The 16,920-nt window shown below is 35.5% G+C and overlaps 3 protein-coding genes across 3 annotated transcripts; all 3 read left to right on the plus strand.

Moving 5' to 3' along the window:
* Positions 1 to 1,501: 1,501 nt before the first annotated feature.
* On the plus strand, positions 1,502 to 6,396 carry LOC128227500 (uncharacterized). The gene is made up of 9 exons (XM_052938114.1): positions 1,502 to 1,799; positions 2,872 to 3,085; positions 3,375 to 3,424; positions 4,528 to 4,689; positions 4,821 to 4,898; positions 5,096 to 5,149; positions 5,386 to 5,490; positions 5,686 to 5,881; positions 6,286 to 6,396. Exons 1-9 carry the CDS (start codon positions 1,732 to 1,734, stop codon positions 6,394 to 6,396), a joined length of 1,038 nt encoding a protein of 345 aa, XP_052794074.1. The 5' UTR covers positions 1,502 to 1,731.
* A 518-nt stretch (positions 6,397 to 6,914) lies between these two features.
* On the plus strand, positions 6,915 to 9,842 carry LOC128227508 (uncharacterized). Its single transcript, XM_052938125.1, has 2 exons — positions 6,915 to 7,145; positions 7,543 to 9,842. Exons 1-2 carry the CDS (start codon positions 6,999 to 7,001, stop codon positions 7,879 to 7,881), a joined length of 486 nt encoding a protein of 161 aa, XP_052794085.1. The 5' UTR covers positions 6,915 to 6,998; the 3' UTR covers positions 7,882 to 9,842.
* A 3,033-nt stretch (positions 9,843 to 12,875) lies between these two features.
* On the plus strand, positions 12,876 to 16,564 carry LOC128227507 (uncharacterized). The gene is made up of 3 exons (XM_052938124.1): positions 12,876 to 13,023; positions 15,453 to 15,551; positions 16,086 to 16,564. Exons 1-3 carry the CDS (start codon positions 12,943 to 12,945, stop codon positions 16,140 to 16,142), a joined length of 237 nt encoding a protein of 78 aa, XP_052794084.1. The 5' UTR covers positions 12,876 to 12,942; the 3' UTR covers positions 16,143 to 16,564.
* Positions 16,565 to 16,920: the final 356 nt, after the last annotated feature.

Consider the following 16,920-nt stretch of genomic DNA (forward strand, 5'->3'; position numbering starts at 1 on the left):
ATGGATAGACTGGTGTCGTCAGCGAAAAGACTAATTGACGCATCTATATCGCGAACTATGTCGTTAAGAGCAGTGGTTAAAAAAACCTATGTATCAAATCTTCTCCATATATATATTTGAAAACAACCGTCCTTTTAAGTGTTTATAAATGTTTATATAAAGCAAACGCGTTTCTGGAACGTGCGCAGTATAAGTCATTTTGAATTTCTCTCTTAACTTCCCCGAGGCCCCGACACAGGTGAATCCAGTTAATATAAACCGGGATCGATATCAGTCACCGACACCGAGGTCCTAGTTGTGGCTGTCCCGGCTCAAATCACCTTATTGGTCCCAAACCGGGATCGACTGTGATGACCTTGACATATATCATCCTTTTGAACCAAAACCGGGATTGATATGCATAGTTACAATCACCGACTGTAGTGATCCCAATATATATAACTTTATTGATCAGTTAAAGTTTAAACCTATTTATTTAACAACGATTATGAAACAAGTTATGACAAGCGTATACTTATCACTCTAGAATGCCCGATGTAAGTATCCCAGAATATATCACCTTATTGATCACTACCCTGGATCGGTATTAATAGTCTCCGACACGGGTGTCCCGGGTACGGTGGTGGTGGTTGTGTTGGTGGTGGTTGTTTTGGTGGTGGTGGTGGTGGTTGTGGTGGTGGTATTGGTGGTGATGGTTGTGGTTGTGGTTGTGGTGGTGGTTGTGGTTTTGTTGATGGTGGTGGTGTTGGTGGCAGTAATGGCGGCGGCGGTAGCGGTGGTGATGGTGGTGGAAGTGGTAGCAGTAGTAGTAGCAGTAACAGTAGTAGCACTACTACTACTACTACTACTACTAGTAGTAGTAGTAGACGCCAGATCATCAATATCACCTTATTGATCACGACTCAGGATCGATATAAATAATCATCAATACCGATGTCCCTGTTGTGCTGACCTCACTAGATACCAATATCACCAAAATGATCCCGAGACATATTAACCTGCTTTATAGACAATGAATTTCAGCTACTTCCTCTTAAGCTTTACTTTAACTTCTATTTCCTAATCAAGGTTTATTTTCCAACAATAATACTAGAATTACTTATTAAGAGATATATATAATATACAGATATAAGTGATTTGATTAAAAAAGTTTATTGCATAACATAGGGTTAACCTTTATAACCAAGTTAAACTTCATTACCAATACGAGATATTTTGTAAGGCGATTATAAATTAATTGCTAGATTTTTACCCCACTCCTCTTTTTTCCAAACGCCCCTAAAATTTTACGGGCTCAAATGAAAATGCTTAACTAGGGTCTGTATTTGCTTATCGGTCAGGTACTGTCCGGGAACGGCGTTTATTCATAAACGGTGCCGATGTATAACATATTCACATGTCAAAAGGAGTATAGTTACTAGTATCGTGTGTTCGTCTATATTAAAACACGTGTATATACTCCCTTATGTAATAAGAAAGAGCATGAACACAAATTCAATGGTGAAATCGTTACTAAGAGAAATAAAAAAAGTCAACCTCCGCCACCATTTAAGAATGAATGGATGAAACTCTAACAATTCATTTATATTGGCCTCAAGTAAAGTCAGGTGAACGACGATTTAATAGGTAGCTAACTTTATCGTTATCTTTGCCATATTAACTGCCTTCTTGCGAGAGAAAAAAACGAATGGAATGGTTACTGATATAGACATGTGTTAAACAAAATAAAATATGTCTTTCTCATCTAAAAAACGAAGAAAAGCTAAGAAAAATCCGGTTGAAGAAGAAAGTGGATTTGGGTGAGTATTTCCTAATCGATAGTTTTTTATATAGTAATTACCATGTACATATAATGTATTTTTTACAGATCCTGGTCGATGCAGCTGCCAAATATATGTGATATAAGGTGTATGATAATCAAATTAGATTAGAAGAAGAGGTAATTGTAAAGATTTGTAAGTTTTTAATATGTTTGAAATCGAAAGTAGAAGACCAGGAACTAAAATAAACCGACAAGGAAGTAATAAAGTAAAATGATTTGGTCCGCACTTGTCTGGTGGTGAAAGTAGTGGTAGCTTTAGTAGTGGTAGTAGTTGTAGTGGTAGTTATAGTAGTGGTAGTGGTAGAGGTTGAAGCAGTCGCAGTAACAAAAGCAGTAGCACCAACAGCAGAATCATCATAACTTCAAACTCAAAATAACCATAATTTCCCAAAGGTAAATAGAACATTCTTTTCGTAGCGTCTGAAAAGTCAACGTAAACGTACTAGTAGTACTAGTATTACTTTTTTGCGTCGCTGGCGTCGGCATCGGTATTTGTTTATTACCCAATTATTATGAAACTTGATGACGGTGACGGTGTTTGGCGTCATGATTTCTCTCTTGATTTCGATTGTGATTATAAATAAGCCTTATCTTGTGCAGATAAAAGCCCAAGACTTAGTAAAATTAACGTAGCTTTATTTGTACAGAGAAGTACTAGAGAGTGCAAATATTTCAAAATCTTCTTGAAACTTGGTGAAGATGTTTTTGGGCCTCCGAACTCAGTTCGATTGTCAAATGATTTGAAACACCAGAGTTATGCCTCTTTGATGTGAAAAATAGTAGGTTTATTGCTAGTGCTTACGATTTACAGTCTTTGTGTTCACAATTTCCAGGTCATGCTCGATTGGCAAATGCAATCCCTCTGTAATACCAGAGTTATGCCCCTAAATTCGATATTTTATATAAGAATTTGTATACTATTCCGTTTAACAAATGATGGCGCTCAGGCGAAACATCCAGTTCCGCTGAATGCTTGATCATACGAACTATTTATGCATTACATATATACATTATATTCAAAATAATGGATTATGTTTGTTGATCCACAGTCAGCATGTCCGTTTTGACACATCAAATGCCAAATTGTTGGGGAAGCGATTGCAATGTTCCATAAGTGAGCTCCATACATGCCACGAAAAGATTGAGAAAAAGGAAGCGAAATTGAGAAACGATAGCCACTACAGAAGCAAAACGCTTCCCGAATTACGAGTAAAGCGTGGAGGGTTAATTAAAGATATACCGAAAACACATGAAGAACTTGGGGTGAATTTATTTTACATGCGTTCTGAAACAGTAGTAACTTACTTTTAATGCTTTTCGGTGGTTTGAATGCTACACTTTAAGGATTTATTACTTATAAGTTATAAGCCTATTTCATAAAACTGATTTTTGTTTCTTAAAAATAACTTAATTAAATGACTAATACTAGAAAATGTTGAAACTATCATACTTCTATGAGCAGTACTAATCAATTGCCGTGCACGTGTTTTTGCTATTCTTATAGTTACCAGAGAAGTCGCATGGCTTCATTATGGTTTTCTTTACGTTTCAGAACATTTTAAAATGTGTACCAGATGAATTACAGACAGAACCTAAACAGAGGTATTTAAGCATTAAAACAGTTGTTAAAATTGATACTATATGTATTTTAATTCAGAACTTCTTTGTTTAACAGTATGGTGATCTAAATTAATTAAATGTTCTCCCCTATTATATTCTAGCAAGTACGTATCTAGATTTTGTTCTCGAATTTTCTATCTATTCCTCTTATAGAAATTTAGAATGAACAATATATTTACAGAATTTGAGCGAAAGTGCTTGGCGACTGTAGTGTTTTTAACAGTTTTTTGGTATATATACGGGCAAACTTCTGGAAGTTTTGGTCTACACGAGCTATTACATTTCTAAAATCTTGGATTAAAAACATAATTCTGTGATGATTTCATTTCAACCTTTTGAGATAATAATTATTAAAGAGTTGTTGGATTGAATTAGTGCTTATTCTGTCAGTTCAATAGTTCATGATTAAGCTAAGCTCACTATTTTGTTTTTGTAAGATATGTGTAAAAATGCATTCTTAAGAGCCTTTTAAATAAAAAAAAGAAAATGGTCTTCATGCTTATCACGACAAACTTATTTGTATACAGTAAAATCAAGATTAAGAAAAAGAAAATTGTCTTAATGAAAAAGCTACTTCAGCTTGTTAGACTTCCGGATTATAGAGAAAATGAAGCCAATGGATGATTTATTGAACTATTGAACATTAATATTTATTCCAAGTATTTAATTACTCATTTGAAATCATGTTTGTTGTTGGTTTCCCTGTTTGTTGGTCGTAAAAGTGCGCATGATTAATACTTTAAGACTTATTGTGTGAATCATACCTTAACTCGGAGATACGTTTCTTCTTATTAAGCCCATTCATTTGTGTAGATTGTGTATTTTCATGATGTTCCCTTTCAAGTCAGATACTTGCTCTATATTTCATTTCGTCTCGAAAACACGAAATAATATTTATTTTACAGTGTTGCAAGATATCAACTAAAATCTAAGAATTCGATATGATTCCAAATTGTTAGGCATTTAACCAAACCGCTGTTATAGTCCGTGTGTGAGATGTAACATACTACCCTTAAATTGTGTTTATAGTTCGGGATTATGCTTGTAATCACTTCTACCTCAAGCAGTACATGTTCATTTTTTAGGAATTTCGCCTCCTTAGGCCATGCGACAAATAGGACAAAACAAAGGACTCATTTAACAGACTTAACTCGTGAACATGGACACGATACTTCTGACATGCTCTCTTGCACAGATTGTTGGCGTAAGGATCAGCAAATAATCCACTTACAAGACCAGTTGCAAAGGTATGTTGGCTTAATTTAAAGTATCAAAACATCTTAGATACATTTCAAATCAAAATGTGTCAAAAAATATATATATAAAAAAACTTTATTTATTGAGCATATTACTGTGTCTAAAATAACGATACTTTTAGGCATGAAAGAAATGAGAACAGAAGAAAATGTCCCCAGTGTGACATCAAAGAAGCCGAAGTCTCCAGTTTACAAGACCAGTAAGATTTAAATTTTAGCACTGAAAAATCCAATCATTTGTCATTTTCTTGTCTATCATACATCAGCGATAGCTGCAAAATTAAGTTATAGTCTTTAAAATAATAAAAGTCGTGCACCAAGCGCTTACCTAGTGCCTACTGCATTAAGGCGCGCATTGTCGGTACATACCGATACTTGATAACGTTTCTGATTTCAGAGAAAAATACTTGCAAAGGCAGATCGACGATATGAAGGAGAAGGCTAATGCACGGTACTGTGCAGTTGTATTAGCTGCTCTATGATAACACTCTACACGTTCATTGGTTCAAAAGAAGGCATATCCATACCGATATTCTTAAGTATCGTGTAATGTTTGATTGAAATAAAGCCACATTAGAAGGATGTTACATTTGATTGCCCCTGTTATAATTAATTTTAAATCATTCGAGAATTATTCTAGTTAACGGGATACTTCGTTTGTTTTACATGTTTTCATATATGTTCCAGTATAAAACAATTGGAAGACCAGATAAGGGCCACGTCGAGCCAGATAGACGGTTTACAGCAAAGCTTTCAGAAGGAAAGACGGGAAAAGGAGGATGCGCTGACACGGTTAGAAAAAAAACAATGCATTCAAATATGCACCTTTTCCCGGGATTTACATCGGAATGATGCAATTCAAAGACAAACTACATGACCGAAAAGTCGAATCAAAACTTTATTTAAAATATATCAATTGTGGTATACTCGTAAGTTATACGGATTGAAATGACCACTATGTTATACTAATACTTCTTTCTCTTACAGCTTAAGTTCGCTAGCTTCAAGCAAGTTACGGGACAATAACCCGAATATTACGGACTTGAGTGACCAAAACCGGCCAACCAAGATCGCGGAGAAAATGTCCGAACTCTATGATAACGAATGGACAGAAGCCTTTGACAGTCTCGAGCAGTCAATGGACGAAACAGATATAATCAAATCGCTTTTTGGCGTTTTGAAGGTAATCAATATTATATGCAAAACTACAGAAACAAATGTAGTAGTCGAACGTTTAAACATAAACCGGGTTCAATGGCACAGGGTCAACGCCAATAACATAGACAGAAAAACAAACATTTACAAACCAGAAAGACGGAACAACGACACAAAATACCACAAAAAACACACTCCAAATTTAATATATAAGCAAGGGATGTTGCTGCAATTAACATACTAATACATAATTATGTTACATTGTCTTTTATGCATTGGTAATTTGTTACAAAGTTATTTCAATTGTATGCATGCATGCTTATAAAATACGTATTCTTTTAGTCATATGGAGAAGATCTTAGTCATACTTGCCATTAAAAAGGCTTAATGGCTGACGCTCATTTCACTTAACATTGTGGGTTCTTTTTTCAGGAAGTTTTTAAAACCTGCAAAACATTAGCGTGGAATGACTTTTTTAAGAAAATACAGGCTGATATGTATCCCCACATAAAGGTTTATCTTTTTTGTTTATTTTATTTGTAATGGCTATAGTACAATAATCATGTTGATGTACTTTAAAATACCTATTTAAGTTGGTTTTAGGAACGTTTACGCTGTGCTTCTATTTAACTGTTTGTATCTCCGTCGGAATGAAATTACCAAAACATCGAAAATAAACACATAATACCATGCAACTATTAAAACGCTAATTTTATTCAGAAGGAACATCGAGACCCTTTGTCTGATGTCTTCAAACAGCAAGTAAAGGAGTATAGGAAACTGCGAGCACCAGGAATGACGAAGCATCTTGTAGAGGTAACATACTTGTATGAGTGATTAATTGTAAAGTTTGTTTTTCAGTAGTTTTGAATAAATCGTGGTGGGTAAGTTGTAATCTATGTAGAGTTTTACCAACTTTTGTGGCTGCAAGTGTGTACACTTTAAAATGTTGCTAATACCATGCACCAATCTCTGTGTATAACATAAACGCGTGACAATGATGCTTCCTATATGAATTTTTTTTCAGAACATCTGGCTGACTCACTCGTACACAGATGTAAAGACATTTAATATGGTTTAATCATTTGTAGGTAGTCTTTAACAGAATTCCACAAAACACGCTTCCAAAAAAGTCAAGAGAAATAATGGCATATTTCGAGAAGTGTTTAGAAGTCAGCTGGTTGGCAGCAGTACAGGACCCGCCCTTGGCTCTTAACTTCAATCCGGGTGAAAAGTTTGATACAGCCCTGTTCAAAGACTATACCAAGAGAGGACCATATGTGGAGTTCCTGGTACTTTATATTTGTTAAATATTGCGTATGATAATTCGTGAAAAGCATTTGTTAGGAAAATAAATTGTCTGAAATCAGTCGGTATTTCAAGCTAAAGTATCGTATTTTTTAATCAGTCATGCATTATGACATATGGTGGGAAAACAGGTCAATATTTACTCAGTCCGTTTGAATTTAGAATTAACGTCATTTGACGCAACCACTTGATAAAACTTGTCTGTTATATACAACTTAATGATCAAGAAAATATGTTTCATAAACATCCGGCATTTATAAACGGAGATGCAATACTCATTCATTGGGTATGAAAAGGAAATCGGACCCATTATCTCCGTATTCAAATGAAGAAATAATTTACCAAATTGAACATATGCAACAGTTGTATCAATCATTTCAGGTGTGGCCGGCGCTTCATCTTCATGAAGCTGGGCCCTTATTGACAAAAGGAGTAGCACAAGGCTGCCAACACAATCCATATGATCGTAGAAGAGTTATTCCATCTGATCAGTCGTTCACGCCTCAAAACAAACAACCACGGTTTAATGAAGAAATCAGAGATGCCGATCGACAAATTTATTCTCAGCCTGTGTCATCAACGAAACAAAACCCAAACCATTCTGCTACTTTCTACCAGGGAACGACACGGTCGGGTGACAGGTATAATACTGGAGAACATCATAAAACAATGCAACCGGGTAGACTTGGACATCAAGGTTATAGAGACACTCAAATCTAAACGAACGATGCACACACACACACGCACGCACGCACACACGCACGCACACACAAACGCCGACGACTTCAATGACATCAATAAAATTACAATTGACTTTTTTCTCCAAAAAACAAACGAGTATACAATTGGATGTTGTCAATCAGAGGAAAATACGATTGGCAAGTTCCATTAGACACTGTAAATATATTTTGTGACCAAAGGAGCCCTTAAACATGTTTAACCATTATAAATATATAACAGCAGATTGCTTGTTAAACAGTGTGTAACGTATATGTATTATATTCTCATTGATGTTATTACTGTACACATAGCATTCAGTATTCATGTTGTTTCTTCATGCCTTCAATTATAACATGTAGATTAGGCCCTAGACTTAATATTTAATGTTTGACTACATGGGTTCTTCCATGGTATTATTCATATGAATTGTATAATTTCAGCTGCATTTATATACTATGGCTAGCTCATTTGAATATTACCTTAATCAGCAGCATTCATTGGCTTTCCCGGTTTGCTAATGGTGCGACTCTGCCATCTGGGGGATTATGACTGAAAATAGTGCACATGGAGCTTTTTATGTAGTCTTTTAGCCTGCTTTTGTATTCAGCTTGTAAATAACTGTGGCGATGCATTCATGATGTTTTCGATTGAAACAGCACCAGACAAAAACACTCATCCTCAGTTATTTATGAATTTCCATTTGCATGTTTATATATCAACAGAAAGTAGCTTTATTTATGTTTAATTATCCTCCGCCGAATCGAAGGTTCCGGGAGGGGGATATTGTTTTGGCGTTGTCCGTCCGTCCGTCATTCCGTCCGTCCGTCCGTCCGGAACCATATCTTAGTAGGCATTGATCAGAAATGATCAAACTTGGTCAGAATGTCCCCCTTAATAAAATCTCGACCACTTGTAAAGTGGGTTACATGGGGTCAAAACTAGGTCACTATGTCAAATCTTAGAAAAAATCTTTGGAACAAACTAGAGGCATTATACATGGTCAAATATTCATGAAACTTATTCAAAATGTTTTCCTTGATGAACTCTTGGACGTATATAAAACTGGGTCACGTATGATCGAAAATTAGGTCACTAGGTCAAATCTTAGAAAAATCTTGTCAGGAACCATATCATGGTAATGATTGGTTAGATTATGTTTAAACTTGGTCAGGATGTACCCCTTGATGAAATATGGACCGCTTGTAAAAGTGGGTCACATGGGTCAAAAACTAGGTCAAATCCTTGAAACAAACTAGAGGCATAATACATGGTCAAATATTCATGAAACTTAATAAAGATGTTTACCTTGATGAAGTCTTGGACATATGAAAAACTGGGTCACATATGGTCGAAAATTAGGTCACTATGTCAAATCTTAGAAAAATCTTGTCAGGAACCATATCATGGTAATGATTGGTCAGATTATGTTTAAACTTGGTCAAGACGTACCCCTTGATAAAATATGGACCGCTTGTAAAAGTGAGTGCTATGGGGTCAAACACTTGGTCACTAGCTCAACTCTTAGAAATATCTTTGGAATACATTAGGGGCATTATGTATGGTCTAGTATTCATGAAACGTCATCAGAATGATTTCCTTGATGAACTCTTTGAAATGTTTAAAACTGGATCATATGTGATAAATAAATTAGGTCAGTAGGTCAAATATTGTCCGAAACCATTTTATGGTAGTGATTGGTCGGATTATGTTCATACATGTATGACTGAGCACATGATAATAATTCTAAACAAACTCAAACTTATACCCAACGTTCATAACGGTACATTTCTCTGCAGCCAAATTACATGTTAATATAGGAATATTCCAGCTACTTTTCATTTCCAATCCATAGACTTTGCCTAATCAGGCGGGGGATATCAATTCAACGAATTTGCTTGTTTACATTATATTGTCCATATGTAGTTCACCTTGAACATAGAGGAAATAAAGTTGTTTTCATGAAAAAAGTTGTTGATTTCACTTTAACTCAATTGATCCAGACACCAATTCAACCAATATTGGACAAACCAATCGTCGAATCAGTGTTTAATGTGTTGAAATTTGATCAGTTATGAAGCCATCTTTAACGGTTAAAACTTCTTTAAGTAGAAGAAAACACACAGGTGTCCCATGGAAGAACGAAGACTTACTTGCTAGCTTACTTACTAGCTTCTTCACCTAGAACCTCGAGCCCGAACCTATTACTCTCTAGCTTCTGAGAAAATATACATATATTATAAAGTTAGATGTTAAAGAAAGTAACCACTACTTAGTAGGGCAATACCTTCGAATTTACAGGATTAGTAGACAGTAGATGATTTTCAAAATTTTGTGGTGGTGGTGTGAAGGATTTAGACAGATTTAGACTGGTCGAGACTGCAGGAAATATGCTTTGCCGTTTTTACCGTATAATATCAGACAAGTGAGGTCCGGACTGCAATTGTAGCGTCTTACCAGAAGACAACAGATAGATGCTCTAAATATGATTTTTTTGCTATCCTGGTAAATTTTAAATTGCTAAATAGGAAACTCTAGTAAATGACGCCAGATGCCTTCTTAACAATTTTCGTTTTTATTGATTCAACAAGTGAAAACAGGACGCGGACGCCAACAAAGGACAATAACTCTAAAAAGGGCAAATACTGTTATTGTGCACTGCACTTGCCCTCCATGAGATCTATCTACATATGAAGTTTCAAGTTGATAACTCTTATATTCTACAAGATTTGCCCCGGACAAAAATTTAAGCATGAAAATTAACTAAGGGAAATCACTCTGAAAAAATGGAAGCAAGAATAACAGTTCTTGTGCTCTGCACTTGCCCTCAATGAGATCTATCTACCTATTAAGTTTCAGGTTGATACCTCTTATAATTTACGATATATGCCCCTGACAAAAAAATTAAGCTTGAACATTTACAAAGGGCAATGACTCTAAACATATAGATGCAAGAGTTACGGTTCTTGTGCACTGCACTTGCCCTCCTTACGATCTATCTACGTATAAAGTTTCAAGTCGATAACTCTGATTTTCTTCAAGATATGCCCCGGACAAAACTTTAAGCATGAAACTTAACAAATGGCAATTACTCCGAAAATATGGAAGCAAGAGTAACAGTCCTTGAGCTCTGAACTTACCCTCAATGAGATCTATCTACATATGACATTTCAAGTTGATACCACTAACAGTTTAAGAGATATGCCCCGGACAAGCAAAAACGGGACGCGACCGCCCCCACCGCCAACACCGCCGCCACAGCCGCCGCCGAAAAAAGTAACCCCTATATGCCGCCTTTTCAGGCGACACAAAAAATGAGTAAATAAATCGTTTTTCTCTCAAAAGCTTTGGAGTTTATTTGCTTTAAAGGGCATTATAATATCACTGCCTTAGCTTCGTCTGTTAGGCACTTAACGACGTTTAATTTTTTTTGGTTAGGATAATCAATACTGTAGTTACTAGCCTGGCCCCAATTTCTCGAAACTTCTTAAGTTTCACAGGCTTAAGTTGCTTATTTCAATTAGACAAAATACATGATAGTGATTTTTTACATATGAACAATTGTTTATTGTGATAATCGTAATGATAATTCTTATCTTAAGTATTAAAACAATTAAAAAAGTATATAAAACGCAAAATATTGAAAGACAAAAATAGTGGGTTTAAAGCTTAATCCAGTTATAAGAGACTTAAGAAGTTTCGAGAAATTGGGGCCTGATGTTAACATTTACAGATTGGCATTATATTCAGTTATGATGGACTCGTAATATCAGAATGAACACATGGATCGACAGAACCCATCCTAGACCTTTTCTATGTTTGGGAATAAAAAAACTGGCCGGATCGGACCACTTCCGGACCAACGGAAATCTCCGTTATGGATAGTTTGTGTACGTTTCTCTCTATGGTTTCTTTTAGTAAGTATATTGTCCACAGGGTGTCTTTCCAAACATTAACAAGAGTTATATGTATATGAAATTGTCGCTGCTTTAAGTGTTTTGCAATGGGTTTTTTTCTTAATATTATTTTCTGACGAGAATGATTCAGTAAGATTTGTATCCCTATCTTCAAATTTATTTTCGAGTCCCTCACATTATGTTCTTCTTTAACTTACTTTTCGTGTTAAATACATTTTGCTGACCGTTCTAAGGCGGTACCTCAACAATCCATAATAAACACCCCTTTTATCATTAATTAATATTTGGTATGTGTCGTTTTTTTCAGAGTTTCTAGCTTTGGTCCGTTCTTTTAAAACGGGGTTTAAGTTTAAGCTTTCGGCTACTGGACTTCATTGTTTCAGTAGTTTTTCATACAAATTGTGATAGTCTATTTTATGTTTCAAGCTATTCCTTCACCTGTTATCTTCATCACAATGTTCAGCTTTTTTAATGCCTGACTCGGGATGCCTTACATTCTGAGCAAAGGTTTTATTATTCCGATTATCCGCACGATTCCTTTCAGACTTTTCACAACTTGTTCATTAATACAAGTCAGTCATAGTTTTTTCACTGGTTGTCCGGTTAGCGAGGTGGTTAGCGCACACGCTTCTCACCAAGGCGACCCGGGTTCGATTCCTAGCCTGAGCGCATGTGAGTTTGGTTAAGTCACCAAGCCGGACAAGTGGGTTATCTCCGGTTTCCCTCAAACCACAAGACCGCACTCTCGCGCAACATCGTGCCAACGCGAATGACTAAGTATAAGCTATCATAGCTTTCTTCACAATCGTTGTAAAATGTATAATGTTTAAACTAATTTTCTTAACCGTTTAAATAGAGACTTTACTGTACATATACATGAATAACACTTTCTGGTCCAGTGCCAGTTATTTCTTGGCCTGAAACCAATTTAAGATGTCATACTTCAAAATGTTGCATAAAATACTACAACTCGTTAAAGTCGCGAAATATTTTGGTAGTGGAGATTATCAAGGATACTGTACTTGCTAGTGGAGGTCACTGCGTAATGCACACATAGAATTTAAAAAAACGACTGTTGCCTGCTACCAGTTGAAAGTCAAAATGATAGAATTTTCTGTTATGTAAGATATCCGATTTGATTGATACGATGGCAAAATTTCAGGAAGAGTGTGATAGATTAAGATTAAAACTACTCGAATGTATACGACATTCCCGATGTTACTTGGAGGTATGTATACTATATTCCTGTACACTTTGTTGTGCGGTTTACGGACTGTCATAAATTCGGATAGTCAACCTAAATGGCCGCCTTCTGAACTCCTCGGCCATTTTTCTCGAAAACAACCTTTGATGCATGCTAGTACATCAGTAGAACTACTTCGTAATTTTTTGATTTATATCATTTATTATGCACCAGTCATTTGCATGCCCGGGTAAAAATGCCATGCGGGGATGAACTGCTGGTAAAATCCACGCCAATTGCTCCCACACCCTAGGGACCCTAGGTTAGGACCAGTCCCCGCTATGTTTAGCGCGAAGACAAAACCACCACTTTCACCCGGCACTACGGGGCCACCTAGCTACAATAATGAGCGATCAGGGATACTTTTTTTTTTATTATTTTGACATTTCTTATGTATCCCTGTAACGCTACAACTCTCTACCATTTAACAACGGGCGAAATGATATACTGTAATAATATGCATTGATGTTGAATAATAATGACAAAGTTGTTCAATTTTTTTCCGACAGTGATCTGAATTGGATTTAATTTGTCATTAGAGTTGTTATTTTCACATTATTATATTATGGGTCCTGAATACCGTTATACATGTACACAACCAGTCAGATTTGTCCCAGATTTACAGATATCGGGATACTTGATAAACAATCGACACTTGTAAGTGTTTTATGATAACTTAACATGTTTTTTGGGCATACTGACATAACTTAGTATGTGTTTAATAGTGGGCAATAATATTTTTGTAGAAATTTGAATTTATAACGGAGATAATTTCGAAAATTGTGGCCGCGAGGATTCTCTGCGTAAGGACCGCTTGCTACTTTTTGCTGGGATGGTGGACGTCACGAGTCTGCCAAATTAAAAAAAATCGTCAAAAGACTCGTTGACTGCAGTGCTATTTAGGTGGACTACGGGGCCACCTGGAAGGTAAAAACATGGACCATTTCCCTGGCTATCCCCGATATACCCCCAGACCCAAGGGTTGGTGGGGGGGGGGGCCTGGTTACAATTGACTGGTACATTGAATGTAGTGTTTTAGCTTGTATCTATTGATCTAAGTTTAAAATGATTGCCAGTGAAGGGTATTAATGCATACATAATTAAGATTCCCAAGAATTAAGTCATTAATTAAATTACTAAGCGATCTATTGCAGCAGACATTAACATACCGATTTCTGAGTATGTAAACTGTCCATATACATCCGAGGTTGTTTTCGATAAAAATGGCCTAGGAGCTCCGTATGAAATAGCCGCCATTGAGTCTCTTGCCGATTTTAATATGGCAGATTCGTTACAGGGATACATAAGAAATGTCAAAATAAAGAATACAAGAAACTGATTTCTCATTATTGTACCTAAAATCGGAAAAATGATCAACCTTTGGGAACACAAATCATGCCAAAATAGATGATATAAAATGAAATATCCATTCTTTTAGGCATATTCCATACTGTGTAAGACCACACAGACAGCTTGCGTTGTTTTGTGTTATTCCACAGTCACAACCCTATACACCCTCCCCCAATGAAACAACAACAACAAATATATCAATTTCCAAGTTGCAATTGATCCAGATCAAATTTGAATAACTTAAAATCTGGATCAAAAGTGGCCTTTATGTGTTGTGTTGTAAGCAGCATTGAGTGAACAATAAAAACTATGGTTAGGCCTAAAAAAAAAATGACATTCTTATATAAAGCCTAATAAAAAATAAAAATAAAAAGCCTACCTACCCTACCTATTTTTGGAAAGGATGTAACCCTAACCAAACAATTTTTTTTTTTAGGCCTTAGGATGAGTCAGCTTTAGTCTAAAATAATAGTCATTCATTGCGGGACTCTGCTCAAAAATCCTAAAAAAATCCTTCCACAACAGTCTGCCAAATACAAAAAAAATACTGGTGTCTATTTCTTATGGTTACACATGAGACCAACTGTTTTGAAAATGTTGATTTATATTTCTAGGTGGATTTTTCAAAGAAAAAATTGCGGTAATATAAGGGTGTTAAATTTATTAGTATAAAAATGTTATGAACTAATTATATAAAAAAAAATATACACCATGTAAAACAAGTTGGGCAATTTTAACACTGATCGAACATATATCATCCAACTAGTAATTTTCCCCAGAATTGGGTATAATTGGGCTGAATAAACTATCATTAGCATTTGCAAGTTGAAGATTTCATCATTTTACTAATTTAAAACATGAATATACTACAATTTATTTTTGAAAAGTTGATATAACAATACATTACTAAAAGGTATGGTAATTTCCATTCTGTGCTTTTGAGGGTCTTGATGCATCTACATGTAGGCAAGCCAGTCAGAAAATATCATAATGTTAACATAAGCCTAGACGTCTATGTCTAGTCTAGATTGCCTTAACAAATACATACATGTTGCTCCTTCCAGGAAAACAAAAGTCCACGGGAATGTATTAATAGAGGTATTATGATGCCTGAGGAATGCAAGGAAGCACACATAGATCTTATGTATTGCAGAAAACCAGAGGTAAACTGTATGTGTGTAATGCCAAATGGTTGAGCACAATATTTAAATAAACAATGATGTCATATCCTTTTGCCTCATAACCTCTTGAGGGTAAAACATGAAGTTAATCCTTGAACATAGATTTGCCTTTATACAGTAACATCATAAACTTCTTTATTTTCAAGGCATGTATAGAACTGATTAATAACATGTAGGTCAAATAATTGCTATTTATAGGTACATGTGTAGCTTGCTAACACCAATACTAGAATTATATTGCCAATGCTTATAGATTTTAGGTTTTATTTAATTTTTGAAGCTCTAAAAGACACATGATTATTATTTGCTAAGTCGGTCTACAAGAATATTAATTTTTATATAACTTCAGTTTTCTAGAGCATTCAAAGTTTACATGCTGACAAACACATTTTAACAAACAAGGCTCTACAAACACATTATAATTTTATATACATACGTGTAACTTCATTATACTAAAGCATTCAAAGTTTACCCGCTTACCATGCTAGTACAGCCCATGCTTATCATTTATTTCAGGAGAAGAAAAAACGGAAGAGCCTGTTTGGGGTGAGAGCACCAGTCGAGGACAGATGACCCCGTCTGCCCAGTGTGTCCATGATATTAACATTTCAGTATTGTGTGATAACATGTTCATATTGGGTAGAAATGAATGTTCATCATGTTATTGCCCTCATAGGCTTACAATGCATATTAGCATAAAACTCATTGTGTAGGTAATGATTAAAAAACTTATGTTATGATTTAATTTACATTTGTTAGGATGTTGTTCAGTTAAGATTGTAAAAAGTTTGTATCATTCAAGAAAATATCAATCCAGTGGATCTTTTGCAACATGTACTTAAAGTTTAGAATTTTATGACAGTGAATAATTTTAAGGATATGTGCACCAAATGTTATTTTTAATCTAGTATTGAATGGTATTATTTTAAGGTATAATAATAGTACACCATTTTTCCCTAATTAACTTGTTTCTGAATGATTTATCATAATTAAAATAAAAATATCATGTTTGTTCTTGTGACATTATTAGCTCATAAGGAGTTATTATGCTATTTTGATTGTAAACTCTCAATGGCTGCTAACACTTTCTACCAATGGGCTTTCAAGGTAGGGAGTAGTCTAGTGTTATAGGTGTTCACCTCTCAACCAAGAGGTAGGTTCGACTCCCAAGCATTGAAGTCTAGTGGTATACATCACACGTCAACCCCTCACCCAAGAGTATACGTGTCAATCCATCACCTGAGTGGTTGTAGGTTCGACTCCAAGCAGAATGGAGTAGTCTTGTGGTATATGTGTCTATCCCTCACCTGAGAGGTTTTAGTTTCGACTCCAAGCAGGGTGGAGTAGTCTA

The sequence above is a fragment of the Mya arenaria genome, chromosome 3 (assembly GCF_026914265.1).
Source record: "Mya arenaria isolate MELC-2E11 chromosome 3, ASM2691426v1".
NCBI classification, from domain to species: Eukaryota; Metazoa; Mollusca; class Bivalvia; order Myida; family Myidae; genus Mya; species Mya arenaria.